The 16099-nt window shown below is 43.3% G+C and overlaps 1 protein-coding gene across 5 annotated transcripts in view; it reads left to right on the top strand.

The window, feature by feature from the left end:
• LOC115583443 (plasma membrane calcium-transporting ATPase 1-like) overlaps nucleotides 1–11462 on the top strand; it is a 90666-nt gene extending 79204 nt beyond the window's left edge. For 3 of the 5 annotated variants that reach the window (XM_030420299.1, XM_030420295.1, XM_030420297.1), the window contains one exon: nucleotides 2442–11462. In XM_030420299.1, the coding sequence (XP_030276159.1) occupies nucleotides 2442–2681 (240 nt within the window). In that variant the 3' untranslated portion in view covers nucleotides 2682–11462. The remainder of the gene's footprint in view (nucleotides 1–2441) is intronic. The other 2 variants (XM_030420298.1, XM_030420296.1) reach the window with 1 other exon arrangement.
• The last annotated feature ends 4637 nt before the right edge of the window (nucleotides 11463–16099 follow it).

Here is a 16099-nt window from a genome sequence, read left to right on the forward strand (position 1 = left end):
AGACTGGAAGCAGTAGGAAACATTTAACCTGCTGTTCAGCATACAGCTAGACACAGTTTTGAGAGACAGTCGAACACATTATTAGTTTTGTTAGTTTTGGTCTCTTCATTATACATGTTGACAAAGAGTAAAATATAGAATATGTCCGGCTTTATGCTGTGACTGAAAACCATCTAAAAGATCTAAAAATGAACCTGCAGACTCGTGTTTCTGATCGCGTCATCAGTTTCCATCTCCAACCTCACGCTGTTTCTGTTTCTATGTGCTTCCTCCTCCTTCTGCTGTGGCTTTTTTCCCTTCATCTTAATCTCTTTCCGCTCTTTCTTTTTAATACCTTTCATCAGTTCTTTTCTCTCAGCCTGCTGCTTTTCCTCCTGCATGTTGTGGAGATTTAAACTCTTAACACGCATCTATTAACCCTGATGTGACTTGCTGCCTGACGGGTCGATGAAAGATCACAACTGTTGGCACACGTGGCCAATGAGAAGAGAACAAAGCTGCGAAGCGTTCTGATTCGTGACCGAGAGAAGAAAAAAATCCCTGCTCTATTTTCTTTGTTGCTTTTTTTCCTCTTTCTCGGAGGCGACAGCCTGGGCACCAAGATAATTTTATGGGTTAATCCTGAGCAGGGTTAAATCTGTCAGGCTCAGCAAGTCTCTCATGGTTTAACAGCCAAGAGCTTTTTAACTTGTGAGCTTTGTGTGTGCATATGTGCGTGCGTGTGTGCATGCGTGCGTGTGTGTGTGTGATGGTTGCATGGATGCTCTAAGCTGCAGTGTGCAGCCTGCAGCTCTCCTGTGTTTCAGTAATCGAGAGCTTTGAACTGCAGGGTTATTAATTATGATGAAGAGTGTCTGCTGGTGCGTATAAATCAGTGTGATCAGCTGCAGCCTCTGTGGATTCATGGCGGAGGAAGCGACTTAAGTCGGGGAGAGGAGAGCAGCTAGAGGACAAAATGATTCTGACTGCGAATGTGAACAGTGTGTGTTTGTAGTTTTTCCCGTGTGCGTGTGTGCGTGTGAGTGTGTTTGTGTTGTTTACTGGGCCGGGTATCGTTTCAGAATAATCTATACGAATGCTAACGCCATCAAGGCAGATTAACCAGTTGGCAAAGATCCCGAGCAGCTCCTAAAGTCAGTTATCCAGCAAGTCAGTTGGTTATTGAAATTCATACATCAGAATTTGACAGATTTTTAACCACAGTCGAAAATAAACATTACAACTTCATTAGAAGGCCCTGTGCTTTAATATTTCACTTTGCAACACGTCGTCCACGCCGTCCTCGTCTGATCCACCACGTGCTCTCTGAGACTTTGATAAGACTGCTTTGGAATGGTTTAATTCTCACCACTGTGACTGACTCAGAGGTATTCTTTGAATGGCTGCATACACTGAACCTTCAGGTCGGTATCGTCACAGTTAGGGGCGAATAAATGTACCGTTACACCCCGAAGTATTCCTGAATAAAGATGGATCCAATCAAATTAGCAAAAAACGATTAACACAGAGACGACCTCGGGGACCAAGTCTCCTACTGCCTCTCACAGAGTTTGTCTTGACTTAAATCAGGAAATATCTGAACAAAGAACAGACTGAAGACACATTTCAGATCGGACAAGTAAAAGCCTGGGGTTCAATTTCAGACCTTAATCTTCACTGCGTGTTCGTGGCGTTGGAAAGCTCGACCGTCACATTGAGAGGACTGAAGAGTGAGTTTTACTTTAGATTGTTTCAGGCCCAGGTCAGACAAATGTTATGGCATCCTGGGTGATATGGAAAATGACTAAGTAGTAGGAAGAGGGTTGATTATTCGACCTCCAAATAATTATTTACCATGAAGCTATAAATCAAATTCAACACAAAGAATACTTCGGATATGGGTGTGTTTTCCTCCTTCTGTTCTTCAGGCGCTGTAGTTCCTAAGAAGGGAAGTCTTTATGCTTCAGTAAACAGTCGTGTCTTAAACAACAGTTCACATCTACATTTGTGTTATCAAGAAAGAATAAAATGCACAGAGCCCCGACCACAACACCATCCATCCAACACGACCAGGATGAACTGGAATGCCGGCTGTGAGACAGATCTGTGTGTGTGTGTGTGTGTGTGTGTGTGCGCGTTGGTGATTTGATGCTTCTCCACGTTCGTTGGTGGATTTTTTAGTTGCAGTTTGTGTTCTTGCATTCAGCTGCATCCAACATCATGTTGACCTTTATTTTGACCTTTTTGTGTTGATGTGTTGTGGGTTTTGTTTTCTTCTCCATCCATCCGGCCTGTTTTTTTTTTATGTCGTGTTTCGTGGTTTTGCACCTCCCCGCCCAGATTCAGATGCACGACCACCATGTGTCCCATCAGCCCCTGCTGCCTGTTTGACATCACACCGTCACAAAGCAGTTGTTGATCCGCTCGTCCTCTGACGTTTTTTCCTCTTTTCTTTGTTTCAGATTAAGGTGGTGAATGCATTCCGTAGCTCCCTGTACGAGGGGCTGGAGAGCCCAGAGTCCCGTAGCTCCATCCACAATTTCATGGTCCATCCCGAGTTCGTGCCCTTGTCCGAGGAGGAGGCTCGCATCCCCGAGGAGACTGGAGACGAGATCGACTCCCTCCCCGGCGCCTCCTCTGGGGCGGGGGGAGGAGGAGTGCCGCCCAGCGCCTTGCCCCACAGCCGCGAGTCATCCATCTGAGCTCCTCCTCCCTCCTCCTCCTCCTCCTCCTCCCTCTTCTTTCTCAGCATCATCTGTCATCCCACCAACTGAACTGTCGCACCGAGGAGGGAAGTCATCGCTCTGCTCATCCCTTCATCCTGCACACACACACACACGCGCTTCACATCGTCATCACCCCCCTCAGTCATTCCTGCCGCGTTGTGTTTTTCATACTGACTGTGGCGTCGTTCTGCCTGTAAGTTTGTCCTTCCAGCACCACCTCAACCACCACACATGTATCAGTAGAGGGTGGAGTCCAGAGTCTCCACTGTGGAAGGCCTGTCCTTGTCCATTCATGTATATTTTTTACTTGATGATCCTATCGAAAAGCTTTTAAACGATGTTGGGTTCGATCTTTTGCGGGACTTGCAGCAGCATGTCGTGTTCTGTACTCGCGCTTCATTCCTGCGTATCGCTCTCAAAAATGGCACCGAACTTTTCAAAGAGTGCAGTGATTCTCATGTACATAACGCTTTCGCTCCTCTACACAGCTAACAGCCGGGTTTGGTGTTCAGAAGATTTTTAGGCGAATGCAAAAATGTAATCTTTTTATTTTGTTTGTTTTTAAAACCTCTAAAGATTGTTAATCGATGGTTGATTCAAACTCCACAGAATGTCTTGTGCGTGTGACACTACAGTGTTCAAGGTTCAACTGTTAAAAAAAGATGTTCTTCCCTTTATCGTGTCTGTATGTGTTGGTTTTTCTTCAGCTGCTGTGTTGCATGTGGAAGGACAGAATGTTTACGACCCAAAAATATCCAACATGGCGGCGTTCAGAGGGCGCTCGCTCTTTGCTCTGTGGGGCTCTGACCTCAACTCATCCAGTCAGGGTTCTGGTTCTCTCTGCCCCTCCTCCCCCCCTCCCCCAGTACGTCCACAGTGTCGATAGGAAACAAGAGTGTGGTTCAAGTTCCCCCCTCTAGTAGGATGCATGTTTTGTTTCATTCGTGTTGAGTGGCATGATAACTTAGGAATGAATATTTGGGATTCTGTTTAGACAACCATATGTGTGTTAGGCTGCGGCAGCGTCTGCTCAGAGCTCCGTGAACTTCCTGACTGCAGGACTGAACATCCTGTCACCACAACGGGACAGAGACAGGCTCATCAATCAGGTGACGGAGAGGGAACTGCAGCGGGGACGTGAAAGCCCTGAAACACTCCTGCAGTGAACGTCTGCATACGTGTCCCACACATCAACACACTTGTGGACGAGCACAGTCTGTTGTTCTCCCCAGCGCGCTGATGAAATGAGGCCAGAACGTACATTGAATGCTTTGATTGCCACCAATAAGAAAACTGACTTTGGTTAACACAAAACCAAAATACGTGAAGGATGAGGGTAATCATTTATCGTCCTTCCTCTTCCTCTCACTGTCTTAGTATCCCTGACATCTCCCCTCTGACAGGCTCATATTAGCTAAGTCCCGCCCTCTTAAAGTCTGCCAACCAATAAAAAGACAGCCTGTGACCGTGACACTGTGAGGTGACCGCCGCTAGCCACTGCCCCACTGTGCCGTCCTCACAGATGACCAAATTTATGTCACGTGAACATGAAAAATGTCGTTTGGGCTCTCCAAACTGAACCGTACTGCCACACGGTGAGAACTATTCGTCCCTTTGCCTCTTCTGAATAAATAGTTCTTATCCATTTTAGACACACCAGATCTGGGTTGCAGTGGACCAGACTAAGACAGATAGCCCCAGCTTACCTTGTCTCCTCCCCAGAGACACATCATGTTCATCCTGGTGGATCCCGAGGGGTTTCTCAGACCAGATAGGACTTACAGTCCCTGCAGATTACGTCCACAGGGAGGCGTCCTGATGGTCAGCTGAGTCCTTTCAGCATGAAAGAGCAGTGTGTCTGATCCACCTCATTTCACGTCCCAGGGACGAGCCTTTGTCTCAGTTTGCACCATCCAGTTCACATCTGTTGGTGCACACATGTGTCTTTAGTTTGACTTTATGTAACCTCCCCCCCTCTAAAGTTTAACTTGTGTTTTGTAACACTGTTAAAAGGGGAACGACTGTCGTGTCGATGAGTCAGTTCAGTTCAGCAAACAGGAAGTTCATAGATGTCTGAACAGAATCTGGACAGTCTGTCTGTGTTCAAGACAAATCTTAGAACCAGTTCTGATGTTTTTGTTCCCTCGTTTGTCAGATCTGACGAACAGAAACTAAATCATCTGTTCTTATTGAAGTAATGTGCTACTACTGCCATATTTCCAACTTTTTTGTCATGACTAGGTTCTTCCTCCCCTCTGATGAGCTTTTTCTATGTAACTCAGAGCCATATTTTATAGGTTGTCTGTATTGTTTTTTATCTCATGGTTATCGAGGTTTCCTTTGGACTTTCTCACCCCCGACCCCTCGACCCCTCCCCCCCCCTACATCCTCCTCCCCGGCCCTTTACTCCAAACATGACCAAAAAGCAAGGAGAAAATCTTCAGTCGTCACTGCCGAACCAAGTTTAAAGGACCTCTACAATGTTTACATGAAAAGCAAGTGGGTGGCAGTTCGCCTGCGCTTCTCTCATCCGACCACTTCCCTTTCATTCCCTTGCTTTCCTGAATCTTAGAGTTACTATTTAACTAAATGGGGAATCTTTCTTGCATGGTTTTCATATAAAATTCAATGTTTTGCTCATTTTTTACAATTCTTCTGTATTTTTATATTAAGTACTTTTTAATATTTTGGAGATATATGAATATATATGTATAGGCTGAAGAGTTTGGTGACAGTACAGTACATGAATGAGATGAATCTAACGTGGACTTTTTACAGCTCTCTAAATATTTATGCCACGTGTGTCGTCTTGGTCACCTGATGTTAGGGCTCAGAAACCTGCAGTGACTTGTTTACTTCCTGTTGGCCGTTCAATTGGAATCTCAACAATCTCGTTCCATCAGCCCCCTTTTACATGAGTATATTCACCTTATATAAGATGTTGTGATACACTACACGCTATGTGATTACGCAGTTATCCAACTCCATTAGAGTTCAGCAAATGCAACGTGAATACAGCTAACTGTATCAAACATTAAATGGGAGTGTATAATTATTTATCCAACCTCTGGGTTTCTTTGTTTCTGTACTTTTGAAGATACTAAGACTGATTTCTTTGAATGAGTGGATCGAAGCTGTTTTTCCAACTGACTGCTGTCGGAGCTGACGACTTTATAGAGGATCAAAGCTGTGTCCCGCCTCAGGCTCCGCCTCCTTTTTGAAGCGGCGTGCCTGCCCTCGTCCAAAAACGAGCTCCGATCCCCTTCGAGACCAAAAACTGAGGATCAAAGTAGAGTCGGTCCAGGCAGGGAGGGTCTTTGAGCCTTTGACTCAGACCTGAACCCAACATGCTTAAAGTCTCCGGGACTTGAGGACAGTTTGAGCCCGCTCGTCTCGTGTCGGGTTTTAATCGCTAAAAAATGAATCAAAAGATTGAACCCATTACGACATCCCCGAAGAATGAAAAACATGAACTCTCTTTGAGCTCTTATGTTGATTTATTCGTCACAGTTTCAGTATTTTATGTGCGACAAGGAACTTTTAACTGGCTATGACACAGTCTCAGTTTAAACCTGATGCATCTTTGTGACCTACATAAGCAAACGAGGCCATCAGTGGAAGATTATAGTTAATCTCAGTGCCTGTCACCAGGTTGGATAAGTCCTAGAATTAAAACTTGTGTTGATGGTGAAGTGTTGAGGATGAATCGAGGAGTTTCAGCCTGATAGAAGAAGGTGCTCTGCAGTTTCTTGTCACATTACAGTTGTTAATTTTACGCAGATGCATCCTGCAAACAGCTCAGATGAGGAAGAAAATAGGTCAAGATCCTTACAAGAGGTGGTGTTCATACCACTTTTGTCCACAGGGGCCGCCAGAATCAACAAAAAACAAAAGTACCTTGTAGCAGCTTTAACGTTGTGATAAATTACTTTGACCAGCTGCTGAAATAACTTGGAATATAAATCTGTCAGAACTTGAAACCCGCTGCACATCCTGCTGTACGTGTTTACATGCCGAATCATGGCTCTAAAGCTCGGGCTGCTCGTGGACCACATGTATTAAATCCGGGGAACAAAGAAAGAAAAGACGCCATGTTTAGTTTAGTCATGAAATTCAAGGAGGCGGAGCTTGTGACGGGGACACAGCCGCAGCTGTAGATGTCATCGCCATTTTTATACGACCGCCAACTTTCAGAAACATACCGCGGGAAGAGAGCAGGACTGTTAAAGCGCTCGTGACATCACTTCCTCTTCCTGCCGTGTGTGTGTCGGTTGCCTGTAAATGAGACGCACCTCCCAAACGATGACGCGTTTCCTCTCTGTTTTTGTTCGACTGCTGATTCTGACAGAACAGCGGCGCTCCTACAGTCAGTACAATGTAAATATTGTCATATAAGTGAATGAAGTGTACCTGCTGTCTGTGTCGGTGGCGGGTAATGGGAGAGGGGGCAATCAGCCAATCATCACCCAGCAAAGCTTTAAGAATGTTCTGCCAAAGTCGATTTTCTTTTCTTCTTCTGCACAAGTTTGCCGTCACGCCCCCCAAACCCACACACACACACCGGCCCACCCACCCACCCACTCCCTCCCTCCCTCCCTCCCGTCTGGATAAGATTGTCCCTCTGTGCTTGCCATGGCCTCGCTGTGGTGATCGTCTGTTGGACTGGTTGGACTGGTTGCCCTCACGTCTCATGCCAGGCGCACAGTACAGCCCGGCCACCAGAGACGCTCCAGAACTGTTTGTGCTTCTGGTTTACGTCACAAATCAAACTGCAGCAGCGGACTGACAAAAAAAAAAAAAATCTTCACCCAGGTTTTTAGTTTTTCCCTGAAGTTTGCCGCAGTTTTCCCAACCGGACTTCTGTATGGAAAAGGAACTTGCTTCTTATCCAGTCATTGTTGCATTTTGACTGCTTCCTCCTTCAGAGCACTGCCTTTCTCAGAACAGCTTCCTGTTGCCGGATACTAAGGAAATCTTTGGAGAATCTTCACATCCACTTCAAAAAATTCACAAATCCCAAAAAAAAAAGAAAAAAGGAAAAAAAAGAAATGGTTAAAACGAACTGGAATATCACAGCTGGAAAAGTCATAACCACTTAACATATGTATCTATATATTTATATATTATCTCTATATATTTATATCTAGTCCAGTGGATATAAATACATAGATTTATATATGGTTTCTCAGTTGAACTTCATTGCAAAAAAGACTGAAAAAGATTTGTTTTCTGTAATTACTATGATACACAGTAATAGGCGTTGGTGTTATTTTTGTATAAACATAATATCATCTATGTGGCATGCATGACATATATACAAAAATTTGGTGGTTTAAAGCAATATGTCCAACCTGGTGCGATTGGTTCCGTCGTGTTCTGTGTAGCCTAAAAAGCCACTCTGTGCAAGAAAAGAGACAAAAAAGAAGTAAAAAAAAACAAAACAAAAAAACAAAAAAGAGAAACTGCATTTGGATAAAAACTTAACTGTTCAGTATCTGTGTTCAATGTTCTGTGTTCTGCATGTTTTAGTATGGAATGAAACATCCCAAAATGTTGACTTGTTTTTTTATTTTTCTTTCCTCAAATGAATCTCAAATACACGCCCCAAAACACACACACACACACACACACACACACACACACACACACACACACACAAACACACACACACGTATTTGCACTGTGAGGTGAAACACACTGAGGAAATAACATGTAAAACTGTGTGAACTCTTATGGATGGATTGATGAAAGATGACGATTCCTCTTTTTTTTTTTTGTTTCCATCGTCTCAAACTTTTAAACTTTTGATCTGTTCGCTCATCCACCTCTCCGTTGTTTTCATCCACCAGTCCCAGCACACACACACACACACACACACACACACACACACACACACACGTATGTAAAAACACTCAGATTTTTACAGACGCTCCTGAACTCATCACCCACTCATCTGTGCAGTGAGAGGAGGAGGGAGACAGTGACAGTAAACAGGCCTGAATCATCAGCGTGTGGTTCAGGTAGGCTTCAGCTCCGCAGGTGTCATCATCTCACCGATCGCATCCATCGATCGTCATGATCCATCATCCTCCTGACAAAACGAGGATGATGCAGTTTGTTGCTCACCTGTAAAATGTTTTGTGTTCATGTCTGATTTCTGTCTGTTTGATCATTTTAGACGTTCAGTTTGTCGACCAGAGCGCACTGACGAGGTTATTTTCAACTGTAAAATATGTGACTGCAACTACTCGATTAATCTGTAGATCCTTTTTTTTTTTTGATTAATGTACAATTTTATAAAATATAAAATATCAGAAAATGCCTGTTACTGTATAATTTCCCCCCTCGACCGTAAGATGACGTCTTGAAATTCCTCCCCAAAGATGTTCAAAAGCAGGAAATGATCACATTTGAGACGCTGAAATCGAAAATCATTAAACTTTGATTAATTGATCTCTGAGAGCTGATCTGCAGCTGTTTCACTAACTGTAACTCCTGTAAAATGTCCTGCTCGTCACTAATTGTGGGCGTAATTGGTGAAAAACTAATTTAAGGCATCTTTAGTTTAATTACGTGTTTGTGTAAAAGATCTAATTGTGCATCGGGATTGATCAGGATCAGGCTTCAACTTACATCGCTGCCAGTTTGACAGTCGAGAGCAGAGTTGCTGATGACGGGGGGAAAAAAACTCATCGTTTGAACTCTGAATTTACATTGAATCAGATCATCACTGCCATTAAAGTAATGTTTACGTTGGATTTTAAAGTCCAAAACAACTTAAAAATAAGAGACCAAGAAAAGAAAAAAAAACTGCCAAAGCCGCAACGACTCCTTTAGATTTCTATTTGTTCTCCTCGACTCTTAAAAACATATAAATCAGACAGCTGTGGGGTTTCTTTAGGCTAGCAGTTTCCCTCCGCTTCCAGTCTTTGTGCTAAGCTAGGCTAAAGATGGCCTCGGATGAAACGGAAAATCTGCCTGTGAAAAAAGAGAAACATTATTTTCTAAAATGTTAGAGAGCTGAGACACGATGTTAAGCCAACCGAGTGTCTTTGTGTTTTAATATTCGTTCAACTAAACATTCCTCCTCAGATTAAATCTGTTTAGAAACGCGTGTTTTCAGTTGTCAGGCTGTAGAAATGTCGTCATGGTGACTGTCGGCCGTGATGAGGGTTGAGTGTTGGACTGTGCCGTCACGTCGAGTGTGCTGTGTGAAAGTTTGGCAAATCTGTCGGCAGGATTCAAGAAATGCTGAGGTCATAGATCTGAATCACCTTTTATGATTTTGTCTACCTGTATACATGTTCTGTACAGAGGTCTGGGTGTTGTACCGTTCCTACTAAAATATGAGTTGTGGGCCCAAAAGTAGTCTTATGTTCAATAAATGATGTATCCTTAGTATGAATAACACAGTGTCTGATTAAAAACAGCAACATTTTTAAAGTTCAGACACACAGACGTCCAACTAAACGCTGAATATTACAAAACACAAAAGTGCTCAAGAAGCCAAATTAACCGTTAATTTTTAGTGACACTCGAGCACCGACATGAGGTCGTCTCGGCATCTATTTGAAAATTTGCTGCATCCATTCAATTTCCACAAATAACGATTACAGTTACTTCGATGATTCCCTGTCGAACACTGATTTCTGACCAAAAACCTGAAGCACTTACGGCGTTCCCATCAGCCTCAGCTTCATCGCGCTCAGTGGTGATTAGCGGATGTTGGTAAACTACGATGGTGAACGTGGTACGATCCAGATTTCAAAACAAGTAAAACTTGTGAATCTAATCATTTGCGAACAAACATCAAACAAGCGTTTTTGGAGCGTTCCCCAGTCTTTAGTTTGAAACATGTCGCTGCCATCAAGTTGAGAATGAGAATATATTTACAAAAACATTAAATATTTGTCTTATTACTGTTTTCAATTGAGTATATCTCAAAAAGGGATGAGCACATTATTCTGATTTGTTTTACGGAGCATCCAGACGTTCAAACGCTCGACGTCAGTGTCGTTAAACCCAGAGGTCGTGACCTCGGCGTCTTGTGTCCTGTCTGTCAGACTGTGTGTGTGTGTGTGTGTGTGTGTGAGACAAAACAAAACTTCCTGTGCTTCCCTGTGTGTGTGTGTGTGTGTGTGTTGGCTCGTCGAAGGTGTGTTTCCTCAGTGTGTGTGTCACCTTCTCCCTCGCTCGCTCTCATCCTGTCCGTCTCTCTCCGCCATCCTCCTCCTGTTTGCTTCAATCTATGCAACAGACTCCTCCAGTTCGACTCCAGTGGTTCATCTCTCTCTCTCTCTCTCTCTCTCTCTCTCTCTCTCTCTCTCTCTCTCTCTCTCTCTCTCTCTCTCTCTCTCTCTCTCTCTCTCCCCCTCCCCCTCCCCCTCCCCCTCTCTCTCACACTTTCACTCTCATTCTGTCTCGCTCGTCCTCGTCGTCTTCTTTACCTGTTTTTTTTAATTTTTATTTTCCGGTCCTTTCTACAAACAGAACCACGATTACCTGTACATTGATGTGTGTACGCGCGTGTGTACGACAGGTGCGCACGCTCATGTTGATTTCTTTACTCTTTTGTAAGATATGATCGTGTGGAATGCCTTGGTCTTTAGTGTCATGTCGTTTGAACTTAAGCTGAACAAAAGATGATAATCAAGCAACTGAGTACAAGTTGTGACATAAGTATATATATATAATATATAAATATATATAAATATATACAAATCTATATACATAAAATAAAGCCATTGGAATTTGAAATAAATCTGTGTGCATTTGTGATTTATTTTTTCTCAGTCAGATTTTTGTTTTTAAAGTGTTTCTGGATTCTTGTTTCCTCTGACATCGGATCCAAAATGTGACCTGAAGACTTCACAGCTTTTATTACATGTATCACAACACACACCTGCAGATTCAGTCAAGAACACCAGTTAAAAGAGTTTTTATGGAGCAGCTTCATTTCTGCAAGATCATGATGAAACAAAGGCTGTGTCCCAATTCAGAGTCTGCATCCTTCGAGGGCCCGGCCTTTGTGGACTTCGAAGGCGAGTCGTTCAGAGAGACCTTGTTAACCACGTCAGCCGTTGTTAAATGGGACGGTCTAGCCTTTGGAGCATTTCCTGGTTGCGTCACCAGGTGTTTTACCCTCACGTCACGATTTCTTCCGCCCAGGCCCGCGAAAGTGACGATCCTACGCCACGCGATGTCGCCATTTTCGCTCTGTCTTCGCGCAAAGAATCTTATATGTGGATATGTGAGGCCGGGAAAGATGGTAGCGGTGCATCCTCCAAAAAGAGGTAAAAGAAGGAGCATCTGGAGGAGCCTTCGGATTGCACAGCCTTCGCATGGCATTGTGATGTAAATGGCCTTCAAATGCTCCTTCAAAGGATGCAGACTCTGAATTGAGACACAGCCATTTAAAGGAGCACAGACCTTAAAGGTTAAATTCAACCAAAGATCATTCTCACCCTGCTGATGGAACGTCTCGTGAAGTTTTGTAGGACAGAAAACATTTCTGGAGCTTCACAGCAAACCAGTGCTGCAGTTTCCTCCTCAACACCTGAAGTAGATGGAGACTTGTTTTAAAAAACAACTTACAATGAAAATAAAAGGGCTCCATACAGTTCATTCAGCATAATCCAAGTCTCCGTAAACCCAGAGATCCCAGATTGATTTGAAAAAAGACATTATTTACATCACCAATGGAGCTCGTGCTCACACCTCAGACGAGGTGAGTGTTAACGCTTGTAGCTCAGCAGCTACAGTGAAGAGTTCAGCTGAAGAAAAGGCTGTAAATAACTTATCACTTAATCAGTGGTGTTTTGCTGTGAAGCTCCACACACTGTTTCAAATGATTTCACTTTTTACGCTGAATATTAAAATACAAACATTGACAGTAAACATGTCAAGTTTTACAAATCCAGCGAAGAATAACAAATAAAATATCATTCTTTGTCATCCATTGATTCGTCACCAGACTCCCTTTAGAAAACGATCAATTTTGAGACTTGTTGCATTTGAAGAAACTTTATAAATATTGTGAAACGCTGACGGAGACACATTCTTAACAGTTTGGGCTTTCTCATTAATTCGGCAGATGTTATACATGAAGATATTTTTTTTCTTTGTGTAAAAAAAAAAAAAAAAAGTTACTTTGTTTAAGTTACTTTATTTAAAATAGCATTTAATGCCAGGTGTGAATTTACAGGCTTGAAGCGGTCCACATGTGATCGGATCACTCAGAACACCTATGTGAACAGTTTGCACATGTCAGAGCCACATCTGGACCTCCATGGATCAGAGTTTTCCAGCTGTATGTATGTATGTATACAGATGTGTAGATCTTCAGTATTATGTTAGAAAAGTCAACATGAGTGGAGTCGATGCCTGTAACTCTGTTGTATTTAGGTTTGGAGTTGATCAGAGAGAAACCAGTGAGGGATCCTTGTTGTTATAGTAACATGTATATGTTATATGTATTATATAAAACCCTTCAGATTTGAATGCCTCTGCATCAGAACCATCAGGACAAACTTGGCCTCTTCACCTTCACAGCTCTGAGAGAACCGGTTGTAATAACCTCTGCTGCCTCCAGGAGGCGCTCTCCATCAGTCCTGGTGTATTTTATATTACAGTCTTTACAAATGTTGTGTTTTTTTATTATCTTCCTGAATCTAAAGCTCCAGTTGTGGTGGAACAAGACTTCCTCCTCCTCCTCCTCCTCCTCCTCCTCCTCCTCCTCCTCCTCCTCCTCCTCTTCTGGTCGATGCGACACTGCCACCGTGTGGACAGAGGCTGAGTTACACCTGAGTGATGACATCAGGTTTACAAATCAAACTTGTTCTATATGGATGGATTTTACACCTCCAGGAGCAATTAACACTGAAATAAACAACAACCTTGTTAATCATGATATTAAATGAACAGATTTAATTAATAAAGATATTCTTTACTCATAATAAGAACAAAATAATTTCCATAATTCCCACATCCTGTCGTTTTCTGCTTCGGGTCCAGAGGAAGTTTCTGTTCTCAGTGTTTAACTAACAACCGTCATAACTCTGCTGTGTTGTGACGTCCGGTGCAATAATTGTGCTTGATTTGAAAGCATGTGTGGTTCTAACAGGATATCTTTCAACCATTTTTAGCAGCTATAGCTCTCCTCTAATTGTGCCGGTGCTGCCGGATGAATTATTAGATGATGAAATAAGAGGAAATTGCCTGAAACAGAAACCTGAACTGAAGCGGCAAAGAAATTCTGCTGATGGCAGACGAAGAACATCAGAGAGTTCGTGTGAGGAGGAGAATTAATCACAGAGACGAGAGCCGACGGTGACTGAGGATCAACACAGCTTCATCTGTAGTCTGAAAAAAAAGTGATGTAACTTCTTATCAAAGGTTCAAAGTACATTCATGTAGCTGCAGCTGACATTATTAATCATCAGGACCACTGACTGTAGAAATCAGTGGGCGGAGCTTCCAGGTATGAGAAGTGAAGCCGGTGATGAAGTGCCTTCAACCTGTATTTGTTCTGATGACCAGCAGGGGGCGACTCCACTGGTTTTAAAACATGTAAGCTTATGAGAAACTGACCTGACTCATCACTTCATGTTTTACCTCAGTAAACATTTTCCTGATGAGTTTATGATCTCAGTCTCTGGTTTCAGGTCTCCTTCAACACAGCACGATGTTCATTTAGTGAATTATGTTTCTTTAAGAGGTAAATAGACAATAAATCAGGGTTTGCTTTAGACACAGCAGCCTTCTGATCGACAAGTCACAACCTCAGCGGCTGTGTCTCAATTCAGAGTCTGCATCCTTCAGAGGAGCGTTTGAGGGCCAATTCGAAGGCTCCTCCAGATGCAGCCCACAGATGCTCCTTCTTTTCCCTCTTTTTGGAGGATGCACCGCTACCATCCTTCACGGCCCTTACATATCCCACAACTCTCTGCGGGCCTGAAAAAGAAAGAAAGAAAGATAGTAAATGGCGACATCGCGTGGCGTAGATCGTCACTTTCGCGGGCCTGGGCGGCAGAAATCGTGACATAAGGGTAAAACATCTGGTGACGCAACCAGGAAATGCTCCGAAGGCTGGACTGTCCTTCGAAGGATGCAGCCCCTGAATTGTGATACAGCTAACTGCTGTGTCTCAGTTCAGGATCTGCATCCTTCAAACTACCCGGCCTTTGAGGTCCTTGAAGGCGAGTCCTTCAGAGAGACCTTGAAAAGGCTGCATTAACCGTTGTTAAATGGGCTGGTCTAGCCTTTGGAATATTTTCCGTTTGCGTCACCAGATGTTTTACCCTTACGTCATGATTTCTGCCGCCCAGGCCCGCGAAAGTGACGATCTACGCCACGCGACGTCGCCATTTTCTCTCTTTCTTTCTTCTTTTTCAGGCGCGCAAAGAATCTTGCGATATGTGAGGCCGCGAAGGATAGTAGCGGTGCTTCCTTCAAAAAGAGGGAGAAGAAGGAGCATTTGTGGGCTGCATTTGGAGGAGCCTTCAAATTGGGACAGCCTTCACGCGGCGTTGTGACGTAATTGGCCTTCAAATGCTCCTCCGAAGGATGCAGACCCTGAATTGAGACACAGCAAATGTGTCATCAGATTCTCAGTCCAATCCAATCAGGATCTCCACCCCAGCTCCACCCTCTCGTCCAAATATGGTCACGTCTGGCTCCCAAAAATTGTGACAATCTCCAGAACACTTGTGAGATCCGTACACAGTCATTTGTGTGTGTAGTAATTGTGTTTTTAAAGGTGTTATTTCTAAGAAAAGATGATTTTTGAGTCTCATTCCCAACTCGTCAAGAAGTGACGCTTTGGGACTGTAGGTCGGATGCCACCTCGAGGTGTCAGTATTTGATGAGTTGGAAAACAAGAAGACTCATCTGTTCCTACAAATAGAACCTCTGGTGTGACAATGCTGTGGTTAAAATCTGGTTCGGTTTAGGCACAAAAAAAACTCTTGTTTACTGTTCGAGATAGATGGTTTGGGTTTCACAGGGCTGGAGTTACAGTTCAAACACTGTGACGCCGACGACACTGTGAGGCTTCAGAGTGGTCGTCCAAAAAACAGCGAGTGACGTTATGATGGGTTTACACTTGATCAGGACATCGGTCAAATTAAAACATCCCAGAAACACAATCACCAAATTCCCATTTCTTACAATTAGGTTAGGCTTAGACTAAGAGGCCCATGAGCTCAAGTTGTTATCGTGTCATTTTTAACGTTTTAATGTTTTGAAATCGTGTAACGTTTTATTTTCCTGCCGAGAAACTGCAGATGTACATTAACTTTAACTAACTCTGGTACAGCCCAGAAGCTTTGCGCTGTCCCTATCAAATAAACAAACTGAATAAATAAATACATTTATTCAGAGTCTCTACAGGTCAG

This window comes from Sparus aurata, chromosome 6, assembly GCF_900880675.1.
Source record: "Sparus aurata chromosome 6, fSpaAur1.1, whole genome shotgun sequence".
NCBI classification, from domain to species: Eukaryota; Metazoa; Chordata; class Actinopteri; order Spariformes; family Sparidae; genus Sparus; species Sparus aurata.